We start from the raw sequence: 18462 nt of genomic DNA on the forward strand, positions 1-18462 counted from the left end.
TTTTATTACTGGTAATTAAGTTTACCAAGCTATTAATTTTTATCATTCACTATTTGCTTCATATGCCAAGAACATTTGAGTGTAATATACCCATTGGCACAGTCTGTATTCAAGGCAGGAGGGCGGTGTAGAACCAGATATATACACATAATAAAAATAAAACATATAGATCCCATAACAAAAGAATAAAAAAAGCATGTCTAAAACACTAAAGAGCTGTTATGGCAAACAACCACCACTTAAGTGCCATTAATTTGCCATAAAAGATAAACCCACAGAGAGAATCATTGAGTATAATAGAAGCATTATATTATCATATAAATTCTGCAGAGTTCAATGAAAGGTGAAAACGGCAACAGTGTAATGCTTAAAATAGGAAGCGGCTGACAAAGGAAGTACTTTGTACTTCAAGCAAAAATGGATCTTGCTGCACCGTGTGGGTAAATGACTAGTTCCTGTGATTTTACATGAGTGCTATAGTCTTTATATCTGTACACACTGCCAGTTTCTTACACAAAGGATAGGATTATGCATATGAACTCTTGGTTATATATTCACAGGTTTATGTTCACAACAGAATCCATAACCTGTGCAATCTTGACACAAGAACCTGTTGTGCTGCACTGTTATGTAAATGTCCCTATTGACTTGGCTTTTCATAAAGGGAACCCGTGGGCTCTTCTGACATGTCTGTTTTAAGAAATACTTGTATTCAAAATGCAATGAAAAGCTTGAGCTCAGTCTTTTGAACTATGCATCTATTATCCCGACAGGAAAAGTATGAGTTAATTGTCAACTAGGTGTTGCCATTCCCCATTGTTAAAGGGAGCCTGTCGCCAGTACTCAGGATATGGGTTCCCTTTTAATGATTTAAAGAGGACCTTTCACCACTTTTGGGCACATGCAGTGTTATATACTGCCGGAAAGCTGACAGTGCGCTGAGTTCAGCACACTGTCAGCTTTCCTGATCTGTGCCCGGTGTGAAGAGCTTACGGTCCGGTACCGTAGCTCTTCTATGGTCAGAAGGGCGTTTCTGACCATTAGCCAGAGACGTCCTTCTGCCTCGCAGCACCTATCGCGCTGTACTGTGGAGCGGGGAGGAACGCCCCCTCCCTCTGCTCACAGCGCTCGTCCATAGATGAGCATTATCAGGGATGGAGGGGGCATTCCTCCCCGCTCCACAGTACAGCGTGATAGGCGCCGCGAGGCAGAAGGACGTCTCTGGCTAATGGTCAGAAACGCCCTTCTGACCATAGAAGAGCTACGGTACCGGACTGTAAGCTCTTCACACCGGGCACAGATCGGGAAAGCCGACAGCGTGCTGAACTCAGCGCACTGTCAGGTTTCCGGCAGTATATAACACTGCCTGTGCCCGGATATGGTGAAAGGTCCTCTTTAATTTCTGCATTGATTGAGCAGGGTCAGACTATGTAGGAAATGTGCCATTAGCCAAAGAAAATGTTAACGTCCAGTTGTCAATTTATCATCCTACGTTTTCAGGCGGTATGGCAAATGCAGAGTTGTAGTGGTCATAATTCTGACGCATTTTTCTTACAAGGGTTTACTAAAACAGACATGTCATGGAAGATGTCAGATCATCTTCATGTGTCCGTTCTTCCTTCATAACCTTTCAGTTAATGTACTTAAAATAAGTTTAACTATATTATTCTTAAATCACAACAACTGTTTATGGAACTTTATCCATTCTTATCTGAAAAAAACCTCTTTTCCTATACTATTATCTTTAGAAGGATTGTTGTATTAATTAAATAATATCCAGTGGTGACCCTACAGAATAGAAGGGTGCTGTCACACAACGTACTCTGAAAAAATTCTGGGCCCTGGCCCAGTATGTAGCACTTATAAGTAAGCGGAAGACTGATTGATTTAATTGTGGGTTGTTGTTTTTTTTAACTACTGGCTATACGATAGCCCAAAATTAACAAGTGCTTCACTTGCAGCTAGGCTACTACAGCTGCAGTCACTGTGTGGCAAGAACTCTTAATGGTGTTGACCCATTAAGGACCTTTGTCCACAGCATCTGACCATCTGGTCCCCCAGCGTTCAGGCGAATTTGGGGGACAAAGGTCCTTCCATGCCTTCTCATTGTTAATGGAGCGCTAGTGTTACCTGCACTGGATTCACTGCAATAGGGCTACCTGCAGTGCACAAGATTGCAGTACCAGCAACCCCACAGAAGTACCAGTACCAGTCGTGCAAGTGCACTGGTTCACCATTAACATGGGGTAAGCTTGGGGATGTGGGTTCCCCAATTCTGATCACCACCGGGTCCCCTATCGGACGCTTTCCCCTATCCTGTGGCTAGGGCATAAGTCATATAGTTGATGTAGTTAGTAACCAATTAACCCCTTACAAGTAGACTTTAAATGGTTTTGCATGTTCCTTTTTTTTTTTTTTTTTTTTCTTGAAATGCTTTCCCTTCTCATTTACATGTATATAGCATGCATGGTTGTTTTTCTGCATGCAGTTCCGTTGTGTAACTTTGTGCTGTACACTTCTGTGCTTTTGTGAATTGTGCCTTGTACCACTGTCGTTTGCATGTGTATTGAGTATGTGTTTTTGCAGCCTATACCAAGCCTAAACGAGGCCACCGTAAAACTGCTTCATTTGGCAATATTCTGGATGTCCCTGAGATCATCATAACAGGTACTACAGGTTGATGATAACCTTGTAAGGCAAATTATTAATCAATACATCATATGAATGCTTCTTGCTTCACTTTCATAATATGCAAGTACTTCACGTCACAGAGTTCCAACATACACACACAACAATGGTATAAGTTCAGTTGATGTATGATACAAGAAGTCAGACAAGCACTGATCTACTACTGATGACCTATGCCTAGGGTAGGTCAACATTAGTAAAGTAGTGGATAGACCCCTAAAAATAAAAGCGCCTAACACGTTAGGATTTTGGATGCAAACAAACACAAGCCATCATGCCTTCTCTAAACAGACCAATAAATCTACTTGGCTCATCTACTTACTATATTGGCGTAAATCCGTGCCATCATAGGTTGCCGTGGCAAGCCAGCGGTACATCAGACATCTGTAGAGTAGGTTTTCATAGAGATTTGTTAGACCTTTTCCTGAATATTTTTTTTCCTTGCCCCTTTTTTAATCCATAATAAAAAATAAAAAAAAAAGCTTGTAATTCCATGGATAACATTAGCATGCTGCGTTTATTTTTAGTTTTTTTTTTGGTTTTTTTTTAATTTTCTCGCTTATTTCACTCTGTTTTATTGAAGACCTCTGCTGGCCTTCTGTAACTCCCAGCTGGCTTCTGGGGGAAGGAACCTTAGTTCTCCTCAGGAAATTTCTTTGCTTTATTTCCTGTTGTGTGTTTTTTTTTTTTTTTTTTTTTTTTTTTTTTCTTGCTTCGCCAGCGTCCTGTCAGCTCCTTGGTGGGGAAGGGAGGAATACTCTGTCTTCTTGAGAGATACAGCAAGCACCTGGGCAATCTTTTCTGTGCAGCCTGTTTGCAGTAGTTCTTCCAGAGGTCTGGTAGGTTAACTCCCTTGGGTTACCTCTATTTTTCTTGGGCCCCCTCAATCGTGTCCTCCGATAAAGAGCCAAACTGCTTGTTGGCCCCACCGGTGCCGTCACGTTTTATACATGAGTCCAATGTAACAAAAAGTTATGGAGTCAGCCTAAGCCCATCTGTGCTGTCTGTTCAGGACCCTCACAGCCCCTTTCTGGCAGACCATCCCCACCAAGTTGGGAAGCTTACCTTACCCGGGCCATAGGGGACCTTGCCAGACTTAACCAGTTCATGGTGGAAACTGGAACAGCTGTCTTCCCAAATTACCACTCATTTGGTGACTTCTAGGCCTCTCCCTGGGTGCTGTCATAGCTCCCGTTCCAGCTCCAGGAGCCGTCCTCCTAAGAGGACCAGGAAACAGGCCACTGTACTACTCTGCTTCCTTTGGGCACTCACCGGTTTGGGACACAGCTCACGGCGCCACTCGACAGATAGTACCCTGCACCCTGGCGATGCCTCTGACATGGACTTGGAGCATCAGGTAGGCACATCTTTATCTGCTGCTACACAGGAACTAAAATTACCAGGATCCTGCTTCTCAAGAGCACATGTCTGTCTTCCACAGTCATCACCCTCTTTTGGTCTTTCACCAACTATGGGGCATTTGACCATATCTTGAAAGAACAATGACTTCACCTAAATCACCCTGTCTTCCACTAGGAAGTTGGACATTTTCTTTCCTTTCCCAGACCAGTATGTTACCAAGTGGTCAGAGCCTCCTGCAGTGGACCCAGGGATAGCTAGGTTCTCCAAGGCTACTATTCCTTTAGCAGATTCCGCTTCCCTCAGCAATTCCTTGGACAAGAGGGTGGACACTCTCGCTATCTGGGCCTCTGTCCAAACTTTTTTTTTTTTTTTTTAATTTAGATTTTTATTAATAAATAAAAATTTTCAACAAATGGGGATCCCTCTGTCCAAACTTTCTTTCAAGTTTTACCAGATCCATTCTGTGGTCTCTGCCGATGCCAGCTTGAGTCATAAGGTTCTGCTGCTAACGGCTATGCACTAGGTTGCTCGCATGGCTGTGTAATTCCCACCCTCTGGGATAGCTTTAGGACATCTCATGTTACTGCATCTCCCAATGAAATAAGTGAGAAAAATGGACCGTAAAATCCATTTCCCTTTGTATTCATTGGGGGACATCCTTGTTTTCTTGTTGTGGCCTGAGCTGTTGGTTCCCAGAGGCAGAGCGTCTTTTTCTATTCCTAGTGGCCAGGTTTATACCCATGGGGCTGTGTCCTCCACTGAAAACAAGAAAAGGATTTCACGGTGAGTACAAAAATCCATTTTCCCCACATCTCTTATTTACCACAATATGTGGATGAAATTAAAATTTCATTCACTTTTCTGGTACCGTACAATGCAGCAGGATTTTTCTGGAGAAGCCAAAAACACACTGCTTCTGCAACATGGGCCTTTACAAAATGCAAGAAACTCTAAGACTAAACAGTATTTCTCTTGAGTTCTGTGTGGTGTCCAATACTTAACCCCTTCCTGACATCCGCCGTAGTATTATGGCGGATACTGAGTCTTTAAAGGTGATGGCCGCTCTGCAGTACAGTTGTATTGCAGTATATGGTTTAACTAAAAAGTACATCTGGCGTTCTATGCATCTCCGTATACAGAAATATAAAAAAGTTGTGGGTGTCAGAATCTGGAAATAAAAAATTTTTTGCAAAGTTTTTATTTTAAGGGGTTAAAATGTAAATTTGGTATCGTCAAATCTTACCGCAATATAGAATACGGGTGACGTCATTTTGGCTGCACAGTAAACACTGTAAAAACAAAGCCTGTAATAAAGTTGCACAAATGCACTCTGTCCAATTCCAAACCATTTTTTTTCCCCAGTACCTTTTACAGCAAAGTAAATGGTATCCTCACAAAGAACAATTTGTCCCGCAAACAATAAGTTGGCATTTGGCTTTGAAAATTGAAAAATAAAAAAGCTATGGGGTTTTTCAGCAGGGGAGTCAAGAAAACGAAAAATCGAAAAATTAAAAGGGAACTTTTCAGCATTTTGACTAAAAACACTTAAATAAGCACTTGAAATGCGACATGCACAGTTCTTCTTCCCCCTGACTGGTGGGATAGTCTGGTTTTACTCTAATGCGTATAGAGGCCTTTAGTTGTTTTGGACGTTGACAGTCGTCTTTGTTACATTACGACACCAAACTGTGCAGTCTTGCTTTTTACACAGCAAGGCCCATTCCATTTAGATGACTATGTTCTATATAACCTTTTCTGAAATGTGATCGGTACCCGTAGAAGTTGTCTGCAGGTTTCATTTGTTGCTGACAGAAAAAAAAACAAAGTGAATTAATCTGCCCCTAATAATACATAGAAGTGTTCAGTTTTCTGAGTAACCTTGCAGTAACACAACACTTTTGTCTCTGTGACTCTTGTTTATGACATATGTGACGGGAACGTCATTGGAGTGACAAGCATTTGATGTTGATTCTTTAAGCTTCTATTATTAATGGAATTTAGGAGTGTATAAAATAACATGCATGCCTATTCTAAAATAAGCAACCTCTACTAACCATGCTAATCGTGCTCGCCTTCTCCGCCATGCCCTGCACTTCATGTTGTCACTTGGTTTTATTTTGCTGCATCTCTAATAATTCTGACTTCATTTCTCATGCCATTCCAGCATGTACACAAGTGCTGCTATATCGATCAAAGAATAAAAAATATTTCTGCCACCGCACTTAAGTCTTGCTAATCTTAGGGCCGTGGTGATGCATTTGCTACACAAGTAGTTGTCATGATGTTTTAATTGCTGCCATTAGTTAGTAGGACAGCATCCTTAAATGCCAATGAAATGGGAAAAGTGGAAGTTAAATCGATCTACAGTAAACTTCATTTACTCTGGCACTGAACATTCCTGGAATCCTAGTAATAAGGCCCAGTTTACATCATGATAGGACAGAAACAGTGCCATTTTTTTTTTCTTTAAAGGCAACAGGATAACAAAAATGGACATTGTAAAAAAATGAATAAAGGTGATGGGAACTGGGTATAAGGATAGGCTACAGCCGATAAGATTTTTTTCCTCTGATCTCCAGAATTCTAATAGATTATTATTCTTGTAATAAATCCTGTTTCTTTGATTGTCTGATATCTATCAGATTGCATGTTTTATCAGAATAAAGATTGATCACAACTTTGCACTGCGCCTGTTATGTAACCATAGAAATTTTTTAAAGGGATACTGTCAAATTGAACATGCTGTCTGAGATGTTATAGAGTAGGAGGACCGATTAAAATTGATATGTAACTTTGTGGGATATAACTCGTAATATATTTGTTTACATGTTGCTACATATGTAATAAGACCAGACCCAGGGGTCTCTTGGTCACAGAGCAAAATGCCATACAGCTTTCCAAGTACAGAATCCCTTTATTTCCTTAGCTTTAGAATATCCTGGTGGCAGATCAAATTGCATGTACATTGACAGGTTCCCTTTAAGTACTTATTGGTGGGTAGGTAAAGTTGTTGGTTTGCTTTTCATTGGTAAGTACACAGATGAGATGTTATCTCTGACAGAAGAGGAGCAGTGTGTGTGTGTGTGTGTGTGCGCGTGTGTGTGCGCGCTTTACGAGTCTATTTATTGCACAGCATGATGGGTGGCGGGTTGTGAATAGTTGAGCTTTGTGACGCTGGTGGTGGATATTAGTACTTATCACTTGTCACTTTCTCTCAAAGTATTTATTTTAATTCCTAAATCTTCTTGCTTTATGTCATATCCTCCCATCTTGGCTAATTCTCAAAACTATTACCCATATAAACGGTTTTCTGCACTTGCGGCCTCTAGGCCTGCCTAAGTTTATTGAATATTCCCATTATTATATATTAGTTGGTATGTGTCTAGTATGATGGTAGAGAAAAGCTGCCTAAGGCTGAGGCCACACATTGTGGAAACACAGCTTATTTTGTTGCGGTTTTTTGAGCCAAAGCCAAGAATGGCTACAAATGGAATTGGAAATATATAGGAAGTCTTTATACTTCTAACTTCTGCTCATTCTAGTCCTGGTTTTGGCTCAAAAAAACGAAACAAAATCTGCAACAAAAAAAAAGCTGCGTTTCCGCAAGGTGGGGCACTGGCCTAACACTATGGTTACAGTTAATGTGCGGTGTCAGGACAAATTACTTTGCCTAAATAGAATTAGTTTTACTGGCGTTTGCTATTTGTTGGAATATGTACATGACAAATGTGGTAATTTACAACTGCGTATGCAATGGGTTGGTCCTTACAGCAACTGTTCTTATGCATTCAGTAATGAATGGCCACTATGAAGTGTTATGTAATTCGGTTTGGTCAGCCAAGAATCTAAAGCATTTTCTCAGCTGTCACTTCAGGCAATCTCAGGGTTTCCTTCTGGTCAACTGATCTCTTATGTTAATACACAATACAAACATTACGTGTTCCTTGGTCAAGAAATCCATGGACATGACCTTGGTAATTGACGTGTTTTCTGTAAGCGGTTTCTTTGTACTCGGCATAGATAGAATTTACCGATTAACTAGCAGATATGTCAGGCTGGAGAGAAGAATGACTATGTTCTCTGGAATATATTAATGGCATGGTTGGATGTGTGAATTTATAGGTAGGAGAAGCGACTACATAGGATTAAAGAGTATTCTTTGTAGCTGCATTAATGCCTGAGTTTAGTTAGGAGGTCTTAAGTGACATGATTGCCATGTACCCAGTAAGTTGGGTGTTGTAAAGAGGTGCTGAAGTTCCCAGCTGGCTTATTAGGTCAGTGTTCCTTCTGTAGAAACAGTATTATGTAAGGCCCTGGAAATAGATGCCGTCATCAGCGCTGGACAGCTAACATTCAGCCTTTTAAACACATGGCAGAAGATGTTGAACAGATTTGCTGTTCATGCGATAGGAGTGGTTATTGTCTTGGTATATACTTTGTCGGCCAGTGCTTCCCCAGTTAAAATATTGCAGCTGTCTCTCATTCCCTGTGTGTATCCCTTCCTTTCTGCCTATGAACTCTTACAAATACCAAACTTCCACAGTTGTGACCCTTCAGTTACACGTTAGAACAGAGTTTAATGAATTCATTCTTGTTTAATATTCAGCAGGCAACGGGCAGCCAAGGCGCAGATCTGTTCAGGACCTCACAATTGTTGGAACAGAATCCAATCAGGTAAGGAGCCGCTGTCCAAAGAACTTGTGTTACTGTATTTCTTGTTTGTATGTGACACTGACTGCTAGGGAACTAGACCCTGTTAGACTGGTTTATCTGTAAAGTACTAATATCATTAGAGATATATATATATATCTCTATCTCCCAGTGTATGTGGGAGGAGGTCTTATTTTAGGCCCCTCGGCTTACTGACTTATATGCTTTTTCATTGCTGCTCAACCTGTTTTCTCTCTGTTTGTATTTTATAATATTGAAAAATCTTTAATAAAACCCGTTTAAGCATAAAACATCCCTTAAGTCAGAATGTAGAGATGCTCTGTTCCTGTATTACATGGACAGCCATTCATCTGAGTGAGTGCCTTGTATTTTTGCATTTTCTCTGCAGTAGCTGCTACAAGGGAGCATGGTTCTCAATGGGGGTGTGGGGACCTTTTTAACCAGTAAAGTGATTGTTTTGACAATTTCTTCTAACCAGGCATAGTTATCAAATTGAGTATGACTCTTTTCTGTATTCATTTATATATAACAAATGAAAGCCAGATTATGATGCGATTATTATAGGTTATGGATAAACCTTGAAGATTCACTTACTATAGAAAGTATAAGTGTTCTATACTAGGAGTCATTTTGAAATCATTCTATTTGACATTTTGTGATTGGTATGATGGAGATATCTATCGTACCAATTGAAATGTGCCCTTGAGGCCCCTGCACAACTTCCAATTTCATTCTGTCAGTAGCCCACACACAGTAAAATGAACTCCCTTCACCAAATTCCTCCATTTCTGAATTATGTTCTATAAATTTACCTTATAGCATTAGATTTATTTGTATGGTTAAACCTGCCAATTCATAGCACAAGGCGTTCATCCGTTTGACAGAATCATAAATATGTCGAAAAACTACAAATGGGATTCGTACTTTTTGACCTGCAGTTCACTGTTGGGGGTGCTTACTACATGCAGATTTATACATCTAGCGAAATGAAACTCTGACAATATTCATTATTTATCACGAAGCCTGCTTTCTTTCGCAAAGGGTTATTTTGCGCTCTCAGGAATATTGAAGCTCTGACCTATAAGAAGGGAGAAAACGGATTTGGTGCACCATAATATATCCAGTACAAGAAACTCTCTGTGTGCATTATGTATGTATACATATATCATGGTCAGAGGTTGCTCACCTTTTTTGGTAGTACTAACATGGACACAACTTTAGATTACATGTGGGTTTTGGGAGATATGATGAGCTCCCAAATTGCCAATAACCTACGTTCAATACTGACATGTAGTTGGAATGAAGCACAGACTAAAAACAGGAGGTGTAGATCATATTGCCAATCGTTGCGACTAATAGAGTGAAAAATAGTGTTTTTATTCAGGATAACATGCTTTGGAGGTACCAGCGCCCTTCAGTCATGACCAATCTCAAACATAGTGGCTGGTAGTATCTAGCTGCCCACATGACCCTACTGTTGGTGTCACAATCCGCACCTTCTGTTCCAGTTGAGTCTTAAGAAATGATGTGAAATTAAAATTGGACATCAACGCAAAATGTTAAAAAGTGGACGTTCACTTTGAAGGAAAAGTAATTTGGTGAATAGTTATTTCCAGTGAATTGCTTAACTGATGTTTGACAAAATGGCTTATTCACTTGTTTCCTAAACCCTTCAGGAAAGCAGAAGTAGCAGCAGATCCTCAAGTCCTAGTGTGAGGATGATAACTACCTCAGGACCAACCCCTGACAAGCCAGCACGTGGTATTCCATGGGTTCCTGATGATTCAGGTAGCAATACAGTCTCACCTTTTACTATTCACATGAACTAAATTTGCTTTACAATGAGTGCTGTTTAGTATACATTTTCTAAAGATTTTTGTAGCTTTGTTATATTGATTTATTTTGTTCCCTTTTATATGGTTATAAACAATGTTATCCACATTTGTTTCAGATACCAATGGTTCGGATAACTCTATACCAATGGCATACCTTACTCTGGATCACCAGTTACAAGTTAGTATAAGAATTCTGTTTGTATGTATTATTTCTTCTTATTATTATTGTACATATCTTAAAGGGTACTTGGGTTTTCATGTATGCAGGATACAGTTTGTTCTATGTCTATATATAAGCCTTCACAGTTGGAACAACATAAGATATCTTATCTTTATGTAATCTTCTATCTTTTATTTTCAGCCTTTAGCACCATGTCCAAACTCCAAAGAATCTATGGCTGTGTTTGAGCAGCACTGCAAAATGGCACAGGAGTATATGAAAGTTCAGACAGAGATTGCATTATTACTGCAACGGAAGTAAGTGTCTATCAGGTTTGGGGACCGGGAAGGGTGTTGTACTTTGCAGACATCAGTAACTTTACATTGCAATGAAAAGTCTGTAGTTGTATGGATTATTTTGTTTGTTTTAGATGATATTGTCTTAGATAATGACGTCCACTAAAGAGAACTGTGCCACAGTTGTTTTCTCTGCTCCTTCCCAGCACTCATCTGTATCAATAAAGGGAAACTGAACGCAGTGTGCAAACTGCATTCAGTCTCCTAATAGGACACATCCCTGTACCCTGAAAAGATACATAAATCACCAGTGACACTAGGTTCACAGTAGTGTTCGGGTCTCATTTCTGAGCTTTCAGTCTTCTGCATGCAGAAGACTGAAAGCTGTCAGAGCGGGTCCGGCCGCGAGCAGCGGTGAGTGTTTTATGCTCTCCGCCACGAAACCGTTTTTAAAACTGGACACAGAGTACTGCATGTCCAACTCTGTGTCCGATTTAAAAAAAAAAAAAAAAAAGTTTTGCGGCGTAAAGCATAAAACGCTTACCTGCGCTCACGGCTGGACATCTTTCAAACCCATTCAAATGAATGGGTATGAAAGAGTCCTGCAGGTTTCCGTCTCCTGCCTCTGTTTTGTGCAGGAAACGGAAACCTGCAGAACGGAGACCGGGCGCAGATGTGAATGAGCCCTGACACAGCCCAAACAGAATTCTTAAAACAAGTAACTTTCATGAAGATCAAAGCATTAGGGGAACCCTAGAGTACCACGAAAATAAGCACTGCCTAGTTTTAATGTGTTTGGGGGTTTTTTTTTCCCCTCCTTCCCTTTTTTTCATAGCCTAATGCTGGATGTGTGAAGGTTATAATCATGTAATATATGAAAAACATTGTTATCCTTTAAAGCTGAATGCTAGATATAGTTGCTTATGCTTGTAATTGATGGTGCCTGCATCCAGGATGGGTGCAAGAAAAACAAATGCTTGGCTTGCTGCCAGAAGTCTGCTCCCCAAGGTTACCACGTAGGACCGGGAGTAGCTGGCTATATGGAACAGCTTAAACTTTTTCTGTTTGATTTGAAATGTGTTATACCAATCAGGAATGAATATGAAAAGTTACGTTATCTCTTACTTTCTCTGCTACTAGTTAACCCCCGTGGTCTTAAATAAAGTGCGTCAGCACATATTCCATAGCTGAGAAAGGAACTAATACCAACATATAGAGTATATAGAGACTTCTTTACTGCCTGGCACTCAGCCTAATCAATAAGGACAACGACAGTTACCCAGGATTATTGGTCAATTAGTAATAAACACGGCTTTGACCTTATCAGATGTATCCTATAGTCAGCTCTATTGCTTCTATTGTTGTCAGCAGGCACTTTTAGCATTACATACATAGTACACTATATATATATATATATATATATATATATATATATATATATATATATATATATACCGAATTTTTCGGACTATAAGGGTGCGTCTTATAGTCCGAATGTGGACTGAGGAGCGGAATAGCAGCATCACTCCTGCCACTGCTTGCTATACGCAGAGGCCCGAAGCTAATGTCCGCAATCAGAATGCATTATTTATTTTGTATACAAACCTAATCACTCATTTTTTTTTTTAGGCAAGAACTAATAGCAGAACTCGACCAGGATGAAAAAGACCAACAAAATACATCTCGTCTGGTACAGGAGCACAAAAAGCTTTTAGATGAAAACAAAAGTCTTTCAACGTATTATCAGCAATGCAAGAAACAGCTGGATGTCATCAGAAGCCAGCAACAGAAACGGCAAGGAACGTCGTGATTTAGATCCGTTACCAGAAGACCTCTCGCTACTGTGCAATTAAAGACAATTTAGCAAACTTTCCTTTGTTACGTTGAGCATGAAAATGGATATATTCATTGGATCAGCACTTGAAGCTGCTGGATAAAATACAGCCATAAAGGATTGATGTGAACTATTGATGTATGCATGTTTCATGCCTGTGGAAGGTCCTAATACGTTATATATGAATAGTTTGATTAATCTTTTATATGTAATGCTGAACTTTGCTTCTTAAAGAATGTCAAAGATCTTGCTTTTCAAAGAATTTTATTTTTTTTTTTGTTAACAAAATACATTAGTCCGCTGGCTAATACAAATTCCAGTTACACCCATTATCTCTTTCAGGCCGTTTCACATATTCTATGTCTCATTGTATTCATATAGTTAAGTAATTTATGTTTTACTATCAGTGTGTGGAGAAGAAATGTGGGGGTGGTGAACAATAAAATAAATGCAGGTTTGTTTAAAAAAAAAAAAAAAAGAAAATACACGCTTAGTAAAAATGACCTTTCATGCGCTCCCTTCAATCTGAACTTATTAAAGTACAGTAAAAACATCAAGCTGTTAACATAATCTTTCCCATCTTGTTGGGTTATTTTTACATTAATAATTGAAAATCTAGAAGAATGTCCTACTCCTAAACTGCCGAAATGAAACGACTGGTCCGTACGAGGAGATTACTTGCCCATAATGATATATACCGTTATTCAGGTAGTATGTAGTCACAAAAAGGTTTAGTTTGTACTCTGTGTGCAGTAATGTGAAAAAGGAACACCAATAACCTATATGAAATGTACTGTATATACTCTAGTATAAGCCGACTTTTTAAGAACAGTTTTTATGCTGAAAAAGCCCCCCTCGGCTTATACTCGAGTCAGGGTCCACAGAGCACAGAAAACGGCAAGGACCTGCATAAATTAAACAAAGGGGGAGGTCCTTTAGTGCTACTGCTCTGATTGGCTAGTCATGTAGGTCACGTTACTGTCAAAGGTCCTGTAGCCACTAGAATGTAACATCCGCAGATAAGTCAGTGGCCATTATGTGCAGGATTCATTGTATCTTATAGAAGATGTCTGTCGTATGGAGGAGAGGAAGCTACAGTAATGTGAAAGTAAAACACACAGGTACCTGCTGTGCCAATTACTATACCTATTAATGTCAGGCATTTGGGGTTATTAACTTAGTTTCAGTAACTCCATGTGCCTCACATTAATAGCAGTTAACCCCATCATGTCCCTCATGTTAACCCCTGTGTGCCCCATATAAGGGTTACTAATATGCGAGACACATGGGGGTGCTAATAAAGGACCTTAATTATGAAGATACCTAATTATTACCTCCATATGTTCCACATATTAGTAACGCTTATGTGAGGCACACAGGGGGTTAATGTGAGGGACATGATGGGGTTAACTGCTATTACTATGATCCCCATGGAGTTACTAAGCTGTAATGCACATGACCAGACTTTTTATCTGCACTGGTGGTCTCTTCCGACCCCCAGGCTTATACTCGAGTCAATAAGTTTTCCCAGTTTTCTGTGGTAAAATGCTTATATTTGGGTCAGCTTATACTCAAGTATATACGGTATGTATTGTAGATTGTCTCCCACTCCACCCACTTTTTTAGGAAAAGGTGATCAGGGCGTAGAAAGAGCAAAATAGTGCATCTTTGTTGCAAAAAAAAAAAAAAAATGCATTGTCCCAAAGATGCGACAATTAATGCCAGTTTATTTTTAAAGTTGTCTTTTGTCCAAGGTTAATATTTTTAACTCTCTCCTTTGTATAGCGTCTGAGCATAGATACTACAGTTTGGCTCCCATTGAAGTCAGTGGGAAATGAGCTGCAGTGATGATGCTCAGACACTATACAGGGGGGCAGGGGTATCTGCTTTCAATCCTGTATTGTGTATAGGATGGGCATTCAGCTGAGTGGTGCAGCTGCTGGTTGTCTGTCCCCCATCAATCAGGTATTAATGTCCTATCCTAAAGTTAGGCCTTAATCCTAACCCTGGACAACCCCTTTTAAAGAATGTTTTACTGTACAAAAGTAGTAAACTATAATGGTGTGTTATGGTTATAATCGTACTGACCCCTAAGTATGAAGTTACCATGTTATTTATACCACAAAGTTTAAAGCAAAAAAAAATTGCTACTCATCTCCACCACCAAAAAAATGGAATAAGTTACCAGTGCTTTATGAATGACACCAATAAAATATTCAGCTGTTCCTACAAAAACAAGCCCTCATATCAACTGTCAACTGATAAAAAGATAAGGCTTTTGGAATATTGGAGACAAACTTTTTTTTTTTTTTTTTTTTTTAAATCCATATAAACTTTGTATTTGCAAAAACATCCCCGGGGCCAGTCTTTATCGGCCCCATACCTTTAAAGTTGCAGGCCAGCTCCTGCGCGGCCATATCGCAGGAACTGACTGGTTCTGGTGACAGCTGGGAGCCTATTGAAGGCTCCCAGGCCTGTCAGCAATATTACTATAGCAGCTAGTCTATGACCAGCCACGATAGTAATGTACAGAATTTCCCATAGACGGCAATACACTGGTATTGCCGTCTATGGTTCTCCATATGCATACCCTTATGTAACCATTGCTTCCAATACCTCCTATCTGAACGGCCTGGATTGAAGGCAATTCTTCAAAATAAACATCTTGCCCACTCAGTCCAATAATATGATCCCTCTCAAGTCTGTCACCTGCGCAAAATATCTTCAAGTCTGTTGTAAAGGCATATCTAACGTCCAGCGTGCGAACCATGTAACACTGTGTACTATGTTTCTTTTGGCATGCGGCATTTCTAATAGTTCTAGCTTACCACCTACTTCTGTGTTCTTTTCCAGCGCTTGTCTTTTTGATTGTTAGTGTTTGCACCTGTCTATACCCATTGCTCTGTATTTGTCTCTTGTTCTATGTAATCAGTGTCTTTAGTGCCACTTTGGCTGAGCAATTTGATGAGTTCTGCTCCATGCACATACAGTCTTTTGTATACCAGTCTGTCTGTCCGGTTTTGTATCGGAGTTCTGTCCCTGATATGCTTCCATGCATGCTATTTACTTATTTTATGTTGGAGTCTTTGTCCTGTTTTATAGAAGATCTGTTTTTACCTCTGGTTACCTGTCTGGTATATGTAAGGATATACAATTTTGCAATATACATACTGCATCAGTTTCTCACGGTTTTCTAGATCTCTGCTTGCTGTCATTCATTCTGTTACTTCTACTGGATAAAACTCTGACCATGGTCATGTGATTTATGGTCCGTGGTCATGTGATGAGCACACAGGTGCACAGATGATTACCAGGCAGATGTCTGAATATTGTGATGGGACTGTAACGAGCGGCACCTGTGTCTACATCACATGACCATGGACCATAAATCACATGACCATGCTCAGACTTTTATCCAGTAGAAGTAACAGAATGAATGACAGCAAGCAGAGATCTAGAAAACCGTGAGGAACTGATGCAGTATGTATAATTTTTTAATATACAAACAATAACATTGGTCTCTCAATATTGGTCTGAAAGTGGACAACCCCTTTAAGTGTGACAGCGGTACCTGGAGCCTCCACTAAGAGAGGGAGGTTAGTGCAGAGTATTACTAGTGAACACAATGAAGCCCTCACACCTCACATAAAAATGCAGAGAGCCAAAGCCAGATAGACAGCTAGCAGGCTGTAGAGAAGAGAGGGCCCGGGAAGAGAGATGTGCTGAATAAGCATGAATACTGCATTCCATGTCCCAGCCTATTGTCCCTGCAGCCTCCCACAAGAAAGCAGGTGAGTAAAGACGCCACACTTTTATGATAGTGGAATCGGTCACTGTGTGACACCAATGCTCCTGACAGTAGATTATTAATTTGCTTACATCTGTAGTTAAAACATGAACTTTTCCCATGTTCCTGCAGATGACTGCACACAAGACTGAATACTGTTGCATTATTGTTCCCTGTTTCTGCAAGGAGTTGTATACAGCAAGCACCTGATACCTGTTGTTGCAATAGATAGTTGATATAAATGTCACTATGCTCTACAGAAATCAAAATCGGTTGACAGCACAACCACCATAGACAAACAGAGGTAGAACAAGGCGTCTTCTTTACTGTAGTTGTACCATCAGAAAGACATGACTAAGGATTTTATCACAAGTATGTGTTGGTTGTGTTACAAGTTCCTTATGTATTTCTGAAGAGTTCACAGTAAATAATCACAGTAAAATCGCTGTCAACACATTTTCATACCATTTCATTCCCCCTACGCACAACCAGCAGCACAACTGGGGTATTTCTGCCCCTGTGAGCTGTTAGGACAGGTGGAACTTTTAATTAACTAACAGCTTTAACCCCCTATAAGAGGCCGTCAGACCTCCTCCCCCTGTGTTTTTTTCTGTACTGTGCAGGACAGGTGGAGGGGGGAGATGTGTATCGTCCTCTTAGAGGGGGTCCCTCTCCCCCATACTTTCCAGATTTTTTTACCCTTGATTGTAACTACCTGCCTTACTTCTTCCTTGCCGGTCTGAGAGGCCGGCATATGTTTGCCGGCCCTCCGCAGGGATCCTGGCGGGTAGAAACCCTTTCGCTCCGGTGGTCAGAGCGGAATCCTCGGCGCGCGGCTGTGTTTCCCCGTCCGGCGGAACTTCCGCTTCCGGGGTTGCCGCACATGCGCGCCGGCCTTTGCCGGCGCTGGCCGCAGACTTTGTTTTCTTTTTAGGTCTCCTCTCCCTCGATCGCTTCCACAGGGGGAGAGGGTTCCACACTGGCCTGCTTGCCCTAGAGCCCTGTAGGGGGCAAGTTTGGGGCGATTTCACGGCGACTGCCTGTGGGTGGGCGGGGTCTTTGCTACCCCGCCCCCTTTTTTTTCTTCCTGCCTTTATAAGGCCCCTCCTGCCGCCTAGTCTTTGCTTGCCACTCTCTGGGTGTTCAAGCTGTCGGTTTGTGCTCAAGAGTCTTTGGTTAAACAAGCTGTTTCTTACTAGGTGGGCAGGGGGGGAAGGCGGGCTGCTGGCTTAGTTGCTGCTGGGACCTACTAACTTTGTTAAATTTTTTCTCAGCATGTCTTCTTCCTCTTCCTCCGTGATGCCCTCCCGGGGAAAGTCTACCTCAAAAAGGAAGCATTTTGCCTGTGGCAAATGCAGGATCCCTTTGCCGGATGCATATGAATATCGATTTTGCCAGGGCTGCAGGGGTCCCCCATCTGACGATACCCCCCTACGGGACGTGGTTGGCTGGGTGAAGGACTTTGTACATCAGTCCATAAGGGAAGTGAAAGATTCCATCTCCCACCTGGCAAAGAGGCCCCGGATCGAGCCCACCGAGCTCTCCCTGCCCCCTCTGGAAGACCTCCATATTGGGGAGGTTGACTCATCCGAGGATGAACCGGAAACAGAGAAAGCCGTTTTTCCAGTTAAAAAAATGCCTAGGCTGCTAAAAGCCATTAGGTCCAGGGACCGTGATAGCGGCAAAGGGACGAGCCGAAGATCCAGGTCCTTTAGGGCGGACTCTGATTTGGTCCGCAAGATCGAGGCTGAGTGGAGACACCCCGAAAAAGTGTTCAACCCTTCCAGACGCTTCAAGGCTCTGTTTCCTGTCGCGGAGTCCCAGCAGGG

At 41.1% G+C, this 18462-nt stretch overlaps 1 protein-coding gene across 4 annotated transcripts in view; it reads left to right on the forward strand.

The window, feature by feature from the left end:
• MAP3K7 (mitogen-activated protein kinase kinase kinase 7) overlaps positions 1-13264 on the forward strand; it is a 43060-nt gene extending 29796 nt beyond the window's left edge. The window contains exons 12-17 of one of the 4 annotated variants that reach the window (XM_075268202.1): positions 2587-2667; positions 8657-8724; positions 10398-10509; positions 10673-10734; positions 10918-11033; positions 12642-13264. In XM_075268202.1, coding sequence (XP_075124303.1) covers positions 2587-2667; positions 8657-8724; positions 10398-10509; positions 10673-10734; positions 10918-11033; positions 12642-12822 — 620 coding nt within the window. In that variant the 3' untranslated portion in view covers positions 12823-13264. The remainder of the gene's footprint in view (positions 1-2586; positions 2668-8656; positions 8725-10397; positions 10510-10672; positions 10735-10917; positions 11034-12641) is intronic. The other 3 variants (XM_075268203.1, XM_075268205.1, XM_075268206.1) reach the window with 3 other exon arrangements.
• The last annotated feature ends 5198 nt before the right edge of the window (positions 13265-18462 follow it).

This window comes from Leptodactylus fuscus, chromosome 3, assembly GCF_031893055.1.
Source record: "Leptodactylus fuscus isolate aLepFus1 chromosome 3, aLepFus1.hap2, whole genome shotgun sequence".
Classification (NCBI taxonomy): domain Eukaryota; kingdom Metazoa; phylum Chordata; class Amphibia; order Anura; family Leptodactylidae; genus Leptodactylus; species Leptodactylus fuscus.